Here is a 13,220-nt window from a genome sequence, read left to right as displayed (position 1 = left end):
GCTGTCTTCACCAAGTGTGCGTGCCGGCTGGGCCTCCCGCTATGGAATGCTCCGGTGTACCACTGTCCCCTCTCATCTGCTCCCTCTCTGGCCACGCCCCCAGTTGCGCTCTCATTGTGTCCCTGCACTGGTATTCCTAGAACACTGGACACAGAGTGGCAGGGCCTCAAAGGACCTCACAGACCGAGGTGTCCCCGTCCCACCCTAGCTGGATCACGTAGCCCCCATGTCCTTGACTGGAGAGCGAAGCTCCTTCCCACTGAGTGGCTTGCAGGCATGGCCAGTGGGGACAGGGAGTGCCACAGACCAATGGACAAGAGGCCAGCCTCGACTGCAGCCCACACCGAAGCGCCACCTGTGCCTGCCTCGTGCTAGCTTCGGGAAAAGACTCCAAGCACAATTCTCCGCTATCTCACCTGCCCGCTTCTTCCCACAGCCCTCCCTTACCAGCAGTTTCCCAGGCACGGAGAAGGGCAAGCCCACTGCCCCTTGTCTCTGTTCCTGCTCCATCAGGGGCCCCTTGTCTGGTGTACGGTTGAGCCCTGCCGTCTACACTCTCCAAACAGCCACAACAAACTCCAGGTCCCTTCTGCCACGAAGGGAGACCAGGGGCACAGGAGGCACTCAAATGTCCTTTGGTCATTTCTGTGGCTGGTGCTGACCACCTGGCTGAGAGGTGTGGCCAGTGCAAGAGAGACAGGCAGGCAGGCAGGCGGGCGGGCGGACGGGCGAGAGCGAGCTTACGTGAACAAGCTCTCGATCAGGCGCAGGTTGGTGACGGCCTCTATGATCAGATTCCTGCGTTTCAGCAGCCGGTAGGTTTCATGCGGCTTGTCCTGGCCGGGGCCGTGCTTCCCGCCCTTCTGGGAACCGCTGCTCTCCTGGAACAGAGCAGAGCGCAAGGCACAGGGGTTCAGCAGCGCCCGGGGCCCGGACACCACTCCCACAGGCTCTTTCTCCCTTCAGGGAACTCCCACGCCCGGGTTTCACGCAGGAGGACCAAGGTGTCCATCTGGCCTCCTATCTGCATCACTGCAGGCTTGGAAGGAGCTGAGGCGTGGGTCAGCAAAGGACGTGGGCCACTCAGCTGAGTCCAGAACAGAACTCAGAGGCGTCTACTACAGCAACCCCAGGCAGTTGAAAGGACCTGCTCCATGTCCCCTGGTTCTTCCACATGACATCGGCAACAACTCTCTGCAACCTGAGGATGACGGCTCCCACTGTACAGACGTGGAAACCAGGGTGCGGGGAGGCTAAGGCGCTGTCTGCGGCCACACAGGCTGCGCATGTGTGCAAGCTCGGGGCTTCCGGCTGCAGAGGGGAGCCAGGGGAGCACAGGCGGTCTTTGGAAGCCAGAGACGTTTCTGGAAGTGATCAGAGTGACTGGTGACAGAGGAGAGGAGAAAAGCCGACCCGTGTCTCCTCATTCATCCCTGCCAGAAGGCCCACGCCATGCTCTGTGTGGCTCCTTCCTGCCTCCCCTTGAGCTTAAAATGCACTTGCTCCATCTGCCCTTGGATCAAAATATTGACAGCCCCAATGTGAGCCCCGAACAGGAGGGAAACGCAAACTCTAACATACTCCCTGCAGACCTCCCACACAGAGCAGGGCCATACGGCAGCCCTGGGCATGTTCCCCTCCACGCCTGCTCGCTGGAAGCAGCGTTTTCAGAAAATGTCAGCGCACCCGGGAAGGCTACTCCATCCGACATGGTGGCACGCACAGAGCCCAGCTCCCGTCCCTGCCAACACACTGCTTCTATGGGGGAAGGGCAGAGAGGCAGAATACCCCTTGTGCTCCCTTGCGTTTCAGAGCAGAACCTCTGAGGGAAAGCCACATGAGGGCAAGGGGAAACGTGCTCTGTCACCACTTGGCTGAGCAAGGGTGACAAAGTGGGACACAATGCTGCCAGGGACGCTAGCGATGGACTTCCGCTGGGCTAGGAAAGAGCAGCTGGATTTCTGAGCCCTGGAGGGAGCGGATGCTGGAGTCACAGGACCTGGTGATGGGGTACAAAGGACATGCTGATGGGGCCCATAGGCTAAGGAAGGCAGGTCAGAAGCTGGGAGACCATCCATCTAGAGATGAGACCAGTCAGACATGACAGAGTCACGGCAACCAAAGAAAGGGCTGAAAGGGTCTAGAAAAATCGACACCATGCCCCATTGCTTCTGTGACAGGGACCCACCGGCACAGGCCTTCATTCCAGGCAGGGACAAGTAGGATTAGGCTGGGGGTGCACACACACATTCTAACACTCACAATACCGCTCACCGAGCAGGCAGCCAACTACCTCCCCAGGGACCCTGCCTTCCTCCTCCCAGAGCGCACTGGTGTTTATCTCGAAGGCTTGTGAAGCCCAAGGGACACAGCAGTGACAGCTTCCAAAACCCACCCCTGCCCTGCCCCCATCATAAGTCCATTCTACACCGAGTGGCTCCAAAGTGCCGGAGGCCCCCCTGGCAGGATCCGGGGCCTGACAAGTGACAAGGGACAAGGCACTAAGTGAACCCAATCGTATGAAGACACTTCAAACAGTCAGTGGGAAATGGAGTTAAAAGATGGGTTTATTTTCATGCAAAAAAAAAAATCACAAAATCTATGCATAGTTTCTTGCTAAAGCACACTTTGCACCAACCTTTTGAAGAGGCCTGTGTCAGGAGGAGGGAGTTTCTCCATCAACTGCCTTTTCATCCTCCTGATAACACTGACAGAAAGCACTCAGCTGATCCTGCCGCGTCTCTGACGCCGGGACCCAGCGCAATGGCCAGACGTGCCGACGCGCGCTTGCTTTTTGGCAGTGTTGATTCCGATTCCCTTCTTTTTTATGGCCAATGGAACTGGCCTTTCATCTAAAGCGGGATTTCTCAGCCATGGCAGAGCTGACATTTTGGGCTAGAAAATTCTGGCGTGAGGCATTGTCCTGGGTCTGTGTGGGGCTGTTTATCAGCATCCAAGACTTGACCTGTGGATGCGGGTAGCATTCCCCTCCATAAGTGTGACTATCAGAAATGTCTCTGATTGCCAAATGTCCCTGGGGAACGAAATTCACCCAATAGCTGATCTAAATGAGCCTTACAAATGTTCCTTCTAAAAGGAACAGAAGGGAAGAGAGCGAGTTAGTGTAGCCAATGGAAACACCAGGTAACCACAGGGTAGGTGACTTTCACACAGGGCCCAGGCGGCGTGCACACAGGGAGGCGCCGGCCCACTGCCAGGAACACGTCTCACGTCAATCAGCTGTCCCCGCCGGGGACGCACGCCCTCCCTGTGAGCACTGACCTTGGGGTTTTCCAGCCGGACCTCCTCGATCAAGGCGATGTCGCCGGTGTCGTTCTCCATGTGGTGCGAGCCAAAGCTGGGCTCTGAGGAGCTGCTGGTGTCCAGGAGGTTGTCGGTGCCGGCGCGGCTACCGCACGCGGCACTCTCGGCAGCTCCCGCCGCAGCAGGTGGCTGCCGCTTGAGAGGGTTCAGGTTCACGACTTTCCACCCACCTGCGCGAGGGGAGGAGCAGAGAGGGTCAGAGGCAAGCGAGAGGCCACTCGGCTCGGCTTGGCAGCCCGAGCAGACCCACGCAGGCCAGGAGACCCATGGAAGGTCACGTTAAAGGCAGCCCTGCCTTGACCTGGACTCCAGATGCCAAATTTGTCCCTGGCCCCCACCCTCCACGTGTGCTTAAAAAAAAAAAAAAAAAAAAAATCTCTAACTGAGCTAAAACCCTGAGGGATTCTTTAAACTGTTGTTAGAGGGAAGCTTTGAAAAGTCAGCCCCTCTCATAATAAAACTACAGAATATTTGCCAAGGAGAGCTGCCTAGCAAGCCGCCAGGGTGGGCCACACAGCCATCTCAACCAAGCCTGTGCATCCCAGACTCAGACAGCACCAGAGGGACCCTCAGGGGCTGCTTCCTGAGAAAGCCCACAGCCCCTGCCCTGCCTGCCCAAGTGCCCCTACCCTTGGTGGGGGTGGAGTGATGAGGCTGGGCCCCCAGCCCCAGGCTGCCGGAGGCCCTGGCATCCCCCTGGGGCCCTCGGCCTTTCCGCTTGCTGCTGCCGCCCTCGTCCTCGCTGTCCGACTCCGAGAGGAAGGCGTCTTCGCCCTCGGGCGGGAGCGACTCCTCCTGCATGGAGGCCAGGCTCACGGTGGCCAGCAGCTGGCTGCGGGCCTTCTCCCGGGCATACTGGCGGCTCAGGTCACTCTCCTCGGCGAACACGCAGGAGATGTACTTGGTGGTCCGCTGGCGGCCTTCGTCTTCCATGAAGCCCTGGGGGGATGAGAAGTGCTGACCGCACTCTGAAGAGGGCCGGCGACCTGTTCCCCCCACAGTCTGGCTCTCACCAGCACCTTCCATCTCGCTGCCTGGGCCACCGGTCAGGCCCCATGCATGTGCCCCCATGGGCCTTCCTATCTCGTCATCCCTCAATGCCTGGTAGAGCACTCAGTCCCCAGAGAGCAGTCAGTGAGCAGTGAGTGCCTGGCATGCAGAACTCAATCATGTCCCCAGCAGCCAGGCGTCAGCGAGAGGACGCAGCTGCCTCCAGCTGACTGTCCCCCGCCATGCTGCGCCCACGTGGCCTGACTTTTCATGCTGACCATCCCCTTGGTTTTTATCAAGTGCAAACCACAGCGAGGGGCAGACAGAACCTGTGTGTGGCCTGCATGCAGCCTGTGTGCACTGTTTACTGGCTTGACGTACAGGGCAGCCGGTCTCGTCTCCTGCCGGTCTGAGCCTACCCTCTGCTCCCTTCATAATCACACAGTGCACACCCCGAGACAGGGTATTGGGGCTGTGTGTGTGTGTGTGTGTGTGTGTTACCTTGACGACCTTGAACCTCTGGAGGAGCCGACACAGCATTCTTGCTTCCAGCTTCCCCACGTTCATGGCCACGCGAATCTCGGCCTGGGAGATGCCTTTTGTGCCTCTGCGTTCGACTGTGGGAAACAACACGCATGAGTCCCGGCGTTGGCACAGGGCGGCTCCCACGGCCACTACACCGCGCGGAGGCCAGCACAGCCACTAAACCCTCCCCTTCCTTCTGCACCCAGGACGCGGAGGCCAGCAGCCTACTATGCCAGCAGGAGCACCAGCGGCCGATCTCTAAGGACTTGGCTGACTCCTCCATGGGAACGCACTTGACGGAGGGAGACTGAGCAATGGCCAGTGGATGACCCAGCCGCATCATCTGTGCCCAGGCCCCGCAGTGGGAAATGAGCTCTTTTGCACAAACGGACTTTTCCGGAGCAATGAAATCGGCCGCTGTATGAAGCGTCAAGGAAGGTGGTGTTTAATGAAGGGCCTTCTTTTTTTATTTATTTATTTATTTATTTTTATTTTTTGACAGGCAGAGTGGACAGAGAGAGACAGAGAGAAAGGTCTTCCTTTGCTGTTGGTTCACCCTCCAATGGCCGCCGCGGCCGGCGCGCTGCGGCCGGCGCGCTGCGGCCGGTGCACCGCGCTGATCCGATGGCAGGAGCCAGGTGCTTTTCCTGGTCTCCCATGGGGTGCAGGGCCCAAGCACTTGGGCCATCCTCCACTGCATTCCCTGGCCACAGCAGAGAGCTGGCCTGGAAGAGGGGCAACCGGGACAGAATCCGGTGCCCCGACCGGGACTAGAACCCGGTGTGCCGGCGCCACAAGGCGGAGGATTAGCCTAGTGAGCCGCGGCACCGGCCAATGAAGGGCCTTCTTAAATGGGCTCTGCTCTTTGCTCTCTGTGGTTTGTCACCTCCTGCCCTGTCGCCAGCAGTGGCTCTCGGCCTTGCCGGTTCGGGGTGTGCCTCTGAGGGCCCCTTTCGGTCCCTTCTCCCAAATGGGTCTGAGGACTATGGCACGGACTCACTGCTGTCCTGCAGAGATTTGAGGGGGTTCAGGAGAAGGGTGAGGAAGAGGAGACAGGTTTTTTTTTTTTGCCCTTCATCACCAGAATCCCCAGCCTGTGGTGACTCAGAACCAATCTTGGAAGGTGACAGGTGGCTGTGAAGTCTCTGCATAGTAACACCAGCAGCTCACCCCACGGAGTGCTTTCTACGCTGAAGGCCCTATCCTAGAGACTTAAATACCGTGCTGCTTATCTTTGGAATGTGCTCAAGTCAATTTCAGGCATCAAGTGACCGGGCGAAGAAACACCCAGCGTCTTGGTGCATCTACAGGACACTGGGCTGTGAATCGGAGGCCTGAGTGGCGGAAGATTTGCTCTCGCTGTGGATAGTGCCATCCAAGCAGCTGGGGCCCACAGGGAGCAAACCCAGAGGAAAGATGTAGCCTTTCTCTCTCTCCCCCCATTTTACAGATAAGTAAACTGAGGCTCAGAGATCTCACCAACGTCATTCAGCCAAGCAGCAGAGCACGGTTCCAACCTGAAGCAAAGGCCTGAACCCTCCAAGGGAAGCCCGGCATGTCTCGACACGTCACACTCGGAGCACAGCCCTCTGAGTGCATGGACAGGCACCTCGGCTCTCTGGCACGGAGCTGGCAGGCGGGCAGGACTCACTGAGCTCGTAGGTCTGCGTGAGCATGTCCCGCTCGTACACGATGTCCACCGGCGGCACCGCCTTGGAGATGACCTCCTCGTCCTCGTCATCGTCCTGGTCGTCGTCCATCTTCCGCTTGAACTCTTTCAGCAGCTTAAGGCAGCGGACCATGACGTCAGTCCCTAGGGACACAAGTTCCCCGGCCCTGAGTCAGGATGGGTCTGTGCAGGGCGAGGCGACGGGTGCTCACTTGTCACCACAGAGACTTGTGCAGACACAGATACACCCCCCAAACCCCCCGCCCAGGAAGGCCACCCACACTGTCACGGCCAGAGTGTTTCAAAATTGCACATTTGAGAGGATGAGACCTGAACCTTGACCGCACAAAACTGCTTTCCGTTTGTAATGGAATGCAGGAACCAAGAAAAGCAGAGGGGAAGGAGTTAGGTGCTGCGTTGGTTCTGCTAAGCACACAGCAACCCCTTCCCGCTGGAGACGGGTTCCACAGGGACAGGAAACTGTCAGTCCCTCCACAAGGTCTCTGCAGCAACCCGCACACAGCCCGCACGTGGGCAGTGTTTGCCGAGAGAACGAAAGCCACCTGCCTCGTCTTAGGCTGATACCTGCTGTCGGTAAGGCAGAGGACATGGGACCTGTACGCTTATAGGACGTTTCAAGGGGACTTCACAGCGATCCCAAGGTGGGAATGGAGTCTGAGAACTCAAGGGGACGCACAGGCCACCTTCAGCAGTGACGGGTCCGTTCTAGCACCTTGTAGCCTGAGCCCTGTTGAATAGCACAAAGAGAGCACCATGGGGGACGACCAGGCGTCACAGGGACCAGCACCCTGCTCTCTGGGACTAGTGCCTGCCTTCACAGCATTGCACTGTGACAGCAACGGCCCAGGCAGTTTCCCCACCAGCCTTAGTCAGCAGAGTGATGTGTACACACAGGGATGCTACACCAACCCAACCCCTCTTGACAAGCAGTAAAGTAGTTCAGGGTACTGAACGTCAAGGCCACCCTCGGAGACCTCTGGGAGGGCTGGCCCAGGGCACAGGGTTCACAGGAGAGTGGGGACGATGGCCTCGGGCAGCAGCTTGGCACGGATCCCTTCCCTGCTCACAAAGACAGGAAGTCTCCCGTGCCCCAATTTTTGGCGGAAGAAACACAAAGCCCAGGGAGACTTCGCTCCCACCACTCTTGCCTGGTCCTCCTGCTTTCCCTTCCCCAAGCTTTGCCCTTCGGCCCAAGCCCTGTCTCACCCTCTCCTGCCATTTCTCTCTCTGGGTGGGAGTCTCAAGCAACCAGGAGGGGAGCCATGGGGATGAAGGGGCTCTCGGGTACCTGGGATTGGGTCCCTGCCAGACTTCTGTGGGAGGCACCTCCAACAGCTTGTGGCCAGCACAGTCAGCAGGCACTGACCACAACCCACCAAGCCATGCCCCATTGGCTCTTCCTCTGGTCAAACCCCTCCCAACCCCTTGTCCCTACCATGGCACTCACAGGGGCGACCGACTGCTCCTGATAACAATACTCAGACCACTCGCCAGCGTGAACCAGGTCCTGGGCACTGCCCCAGCTCTCTATGACCCACGATGACCATCCCACAGCCCTAGGGAGGTGCTATCATGCCCATCGTCCATGGGGTGAACGTGAAGACACCTAGGAGCAGCGGATCTGCCAAACCCGCATCCCTGAGACGGTGAGGGGCTGGGGTTTACAGGGCTGTGTGGCTCTGCAGCCTCAGGTCTAAACCTTTGATGGGGCACACCCCGGTTCCAGGAGGGCGAGGGCACTAGGGACAGCCGAGTGGCTCAGGGGCCAGGGGCTCCAGCCTCTGCCTGAGCAGTGGTACAAGATGGCACTCACTAGGGAGGGGGCAGAGCTGAGAGGTGCAGCCCGCAGCCAGCATCATTCCTTCCTGGGGGGGCTGATGAGCCAGGAAAGGACACAGCCCCAAAGGAAACATGGAGGGAAGTGGAGCAGCGTGGCTGGCGGCTCCTGCTCTTCTCACGGTAAGGGAGCCAAGTTGTCCGCACCCTATGGCAGGCCCTGGCATCTGCCATCACTGCCATCCTGGAAGGGTGCCACAGCCTCCTCCACTGACAGCCAGGGTGGGCATCTCAGGAGATAGAGGGATAAACTGGGCTCTGGGGGCAGGCAGACGGGGTTCTCAGCCCAGCTCTGCAGCCTCCTGTTCCAGAGGCCCTGGGAGTCCCTGAGTGTAACACCCTTCGCTTTCCGGTCAGTAAATGGGCTGACAATGACAAATGTTAGGGGCTCAGAGAGATGTGGGCAGGGAGGAACCCAGCACCTGCTGTGGGCCAGGCACCATGCCAGCGCAGTACACAACTTAACCTCTCACAAGCCTGCGGCAGGCAGGACCCTGTGGGCTCCCTTTTACAGAAATGGAAGCTGAGGCCCAGAGTATTAAGAGGACGGCTCAAGGTGGCAGAACTAGGATTTAAGCCCAGGCTCTCTGCCTCCAGACAGGGTTCTCAGCCACTATGAGCTCACCACACCTAGCATGGTATCGGTCCCGTCTTACTGTAGACCAAGCCCCTTGCTGGACAGTATTCAGTGGCCTGGCTCCTGGACAGGAGTGGGACCTCACTCCTGCTCTGCTTCAAAGCACGGGGTTCAGGAAGACAAAGGTGGCTGAGGGTGACAGCTGAGAGCTGTGAGCTGTTGCCAGCCTTCCCCTCAGCCCAGGACTGACAAGGAGCATGCCACACAGAAGAGAGCTGCAGGTGGGCTGCTCACGCACATTCACACTGGGCCCAGTGAGGTGTGCTGATTCAGGGAGGCCTGGAGTGCTGCACCCACAGGGCAGCTGCTGAGCTTTTAAGGCCACACGCTGTGTGGCTCTGATGTGCTGCTGTTTCTGTTGGACAAGCAAGCCCTGTTTGACTTCTCAGGCTGTGTCTGTCTCGTCATGCTGACCACGGAGCTCTCTCCCAGGGCCTCGTCACTTGGCATCCATGGTAGTAGAGTACAGCTCATCACGGATCGGGGTGTGAGCCCTGCCTCTGTTGGGGAGCATGGGCTGGCTGGGGGACCTCCAGCAGCCTCCACCATCTTGCCTGCAAACTGGAGTTAGTGATGGCATCCAGCCTCGTGGGGCTGCAGGGGGCACCAGGCGAGACAAAGCAGGTAAAGGAAGAACAATGCCACCCACACGTCCTGAGTCCACAGGGCCATGCTCAGGGAGTTTCACAGCCCTCTCATCCTTCCCCACTGTCCAGAGTTGTACCAGCCTCGGGTTTTCCATTTTTATGGTGAACTATTCTCGTCTGGCTCATGGGCCTGTCACTCTGTCTGAGCTGCCCCGCCACTACTAGCAAGGCCCTGGGTGGAATTGGGGCCTGCCTGGTCCCCACACAAGGCAAGGCTGGAGGGGGCAGCCAGCCACCACGCATGCTCACAGATGCTTGGGGCTTTTGGCAAGACAAAGGCATGAAGATGCAGAGGGGGAGAGGGGATGCAGCAAATCCTTACCAAGCGCCCAGGAAGAACCAGGCATCATGCAAGGTGCTTTTAAAACCGATTTTACCTATCACACAAACTGTGCCATGACCGCCATTTTGGGAAAAAGACGAGGTTCTGAGGGGTCATGGGGTTGGGCTTGGGTTTTGCAGGTGAGGCCACCTGGCAAGGCTACCGTTTCAATTTCAGTTTCTCCAGAAAGCACCGCTCAGCATCCAGGGAAAGCCAGTGCGGCTGTGAAGGGGACCCAGCAGCCAGCACTTCTCACATCCCCAGTGAGCAAACGCATCGGGGTGCCTGGCCAAAGGGCGTGAGTAGCACGGGGAAGAACCAGGGCCAGATGAGAACAGAGGGACTCCAGGGTCGCAAGCAGAGGCAAGGTCTGACTGGTGAGCTAGGCAGATGCCCTGGAATGCAGATGGTCATCCCCTCTTCCCTGCCCTGACACACACACACACATACACACACACACACACACACACACACCTCGACCCAGGACTCGGCTGGTCGACGCTGGGAATCATTCTGACAGTCTGGGAAATGCCTACATGTACTCCAGGGACAATCTGGAAGAGGTGACTGCTTTAGGTGACTGCACAGAGACCTGACCAGAGGCCGGGAGCCCAGAACCGAGGGTGGCACTGGAATGATAATGGAGGAGGGCAACACCCAAGTTAAAAGCCTGGACTCCAGGGTCAGTGCGTTGTGTGCACCTGCCTCTACTAGTCTTTGCTGGCTGTATAACTGTGGCCAAGTAAAAGCAAGCAAGAAAGTGGAACTGCAGGATCTTATTTCCTGCATGCATAGAGCTTGGAAAGCACAAAGAGACAGGCCGGGGCCAGGCAGGGGAAGGGTGAGCAGGGAGCCAACGCCTGGGTGGGATATTAAAGGACATGTAAGATCGGGCTAATGAGACAGAAGCGGACAGGCATTCTGGGCAGGACGAACAGTCTGAGCAAAGGCTCAGAGGTGGAAACGGCCAGGCCTCTTGGGAAGTGGCTGGTGGGGCAGAGGGGAGGAGAGAGAAGAACGAGGAGAAAGGCAGACAGCGGGAGGTATGTGTGCCATGCAAAGGCCACTGTATGTTTATTTTGTAGGCTTGATGTTCAGGCCTGACTGGCAGCTGTCACTGTGGTGGACGAGGACAACAGGCTGGTGGGACGGAGGCTGAAGGGAGGCCCCATCTGCAGACTCTCAGGCCCCTGGGAGCTGTCCTGTCCTCAGCCTCGCTTAGACCCCAGGCACTCCCCTGCCTGACTCCCCCTTCCTCAAGAGTTCCGCCCAGCGTCCCAGGGAGGTAGCACAGGGTGTGGACAGCTGCTGGGCTCCAGACACACACCCCACCCTCTCTGCAACCTTAGGCTACTGAACTGTGCCTCTGCTTTCTGAGCAGTGAGAAGAAGAGAAAAGAATAACTGGCAGGCTGGGCTGGTAGAAGGATTAGGGTGAAACAGAGAACACGTAGTGCAGCGCCTGCTGCAGGGTCTTGATGGGCTTTCTATCCCTACTCCCTTGCCCGCCCGAGACAGAACACAGTAGAACAGAAGAATCTGCCATTATCTCATCTCGTCCCTTCCTCTTTTAAGCAATTATGTCCCATCGTCTTATATACAGGACACCTATACAGACTCCCAGTGGGCAACAAATGTACCACTTATGGTAACTTTGTGATTGCCCCTACAGTGAGCATGGCAATGCTAACCTCTGTTCAGAGAGTTTTCACGGGAAGTCACAATTCAGAAACTAGTCCCCAAGCGATACTCAGACCCAGACAGACCAGAGTCCACCTTTGCCGTCTCAAAGGAAAAGCTGGCCCTCGTCGCTGACCAATGGAAGGCAGGCAAAGTGCACTGGGAGCTACCAGAGGCCCGCACCCAAGCCCACCACACAGGGCTCAACCCCAGCTTTGAATGGCAATACCCACTGCCTTAACTCCCCCAGGGTGACTGGGAATTGTGCATTGGCAGCCGACTCCTTGCCCTGCACCTTGCAATAAACATCTTTTTCCACCACCCCCCCTGCCAGGCATTACCTCACTTTGCGATAGGCGAGTGGACCCAGTTTTGCGGTTCTAAGCCAACCCTGTCAACCAGTTTTGGGGATATTTGACAGCAAGAATCTAAGGTTTTCTTCCTAATCACCTGAGCAAAGAAGGCTGCTGACAATAACCCACATGGGGGCTCGTGAAGGTTTAGGGACCCGTACGAGTCTGAACGTTCTCGGTCTAGTGTTTCAGTGTCACCAGGAGACAACCTGTGCATCATCAGCCCTCCAAATCCGGGGGCTGAGTTAGCGACTGACTGTGCATGTCCCCCACATCTGTAAAGTGTGAGCAAATCTGGAAGAGCCGAGTGTAAACCTGCAGCTTCAAACACAAGGACCACAGTGAACCTTTCTCAAGGGCTCGGAGCCAGGTGCTGTCTAAGAAGGTAACAGCAGCCAACCATGCCTCTGCTGCCAGACCCGTCACCCTGGATGGACATTCACGTGCCCACAAGGGCCTGTACTTGCCTTTGGCTCCTTCCAGCTCAGGAAGCACCACTTCTCAATCCCCCTAAGCCATCAGTGGGCCACATGCTAGAAAGGTCCCTCCCGTCCCAGTCTGATCCCCGGGGATTCTTCCCAGTCCCTTCTGGCCTCCCACCTGCCCCTAGCAGGAGCTTTCCAAAGCAGTTTGGCCAAGCATGTTTTCCTGCTGAAAGGTGACAGCTCCCACTGAGACGGGCAAGTAGAAAGCTAAGTAAGCAGCGAGGTGCTAAGAGCCTGCCAGCAGTACCTGTGCTGTGGCCGCACACTGCACAACCCCCGCCCCCTTACCTGCTGATCCACACCCATTCCCCACCATGCACCAGACCCCATGACACCTTCCCTAGAGATGACGGCAGGTGTGCTCCAGCCCCTGCAGAGTTACCATGCATGCTCCTGAGATTCTCAAAGGAAGGGACAGGGAAGTGAGCAGTACAAGCCCCACCCAAAGCCCACCCACCTGAATAGCTAATTAGGGCACACCCTCCTACCTACAGAAGCAGGATTAAGGAAGAGGAAGGAAAAGCCCAGTTCCTGACAGAGTGCTTCCCGGGTGCATGGACATCCCTGGGAGAGCCATCTCAGGCCCCCCCCACCGCAGGGGGGATGTTACACTTCCTGAGTTCCAGTTCTTACCTTTCTTCTTTTACTCTTTAAAAATGGTATTAAAATGTTCTTGTTTCTTTTACTCATTTAATTACTTATGGTAATTACTTTTTTTAAGCTAATGCCACT

General features: G+C 57.5%; 1 protein-coding gene across 3 annotated transcripts in view; it reads right to left on the bottom strand.

Moving 5' to 3' along the window:
* Positions 1–13,220, bottom strand: part of GTF3C1 (general transcription factor IIIC subunit 1) — a 71,412-nt gene that overhangs the window by 35,105 nt on the left and 23,087 nt on the right. For all 3 annotated transcript variants that reach the window (XM_008257917.5, XM_008257918.5, XM_008257919.5), the window contains exons 7-11: positions 6,491–6,652; positions 4,816–4,931; positions 3,954–4,263; positions 3,283–3,494; positions 745–881 (exon numbers count right to left, since the gene is read on the bottom strand). In XM_008257917.5, coding sequence (XP_008256139.3) covers positions 745–881; positions 3,283–3,494; positions 3,954–4,263; positions 4,816–4,931; positions 6,491–6,652 — 937 coding nt within the window. The remainder of the gene's footprint in view (positions 1–744; positions 882–3,282; positions 3,495–3,953; positions 4,264–4,815; positions 4,932–6,490; positions 6,653–13,220) is intronic.

The sequence above is a fragment of the Oryctolagus cuniculus genome, chromosome 19 (genome assembly GCF_051225735.1).
Source record: "Oryctolagus cuniculus isolate XC-2025 breed Fujian yellow rabbit chromosome 19, ASM5122573v1, whole genome shotgun sequence".
Classification (NCBI taxonomy): Eukaryota; Metazoa; Chordata; class Mammalia; order Lagomorpha; family Leporidae; genus Oryctolagus; species Oryctolagus cuniculus.
Note: the sequence above shows the minus strand (reverse complement) of the source record. Positions and strands in the feature narration are given on the sequence as shown.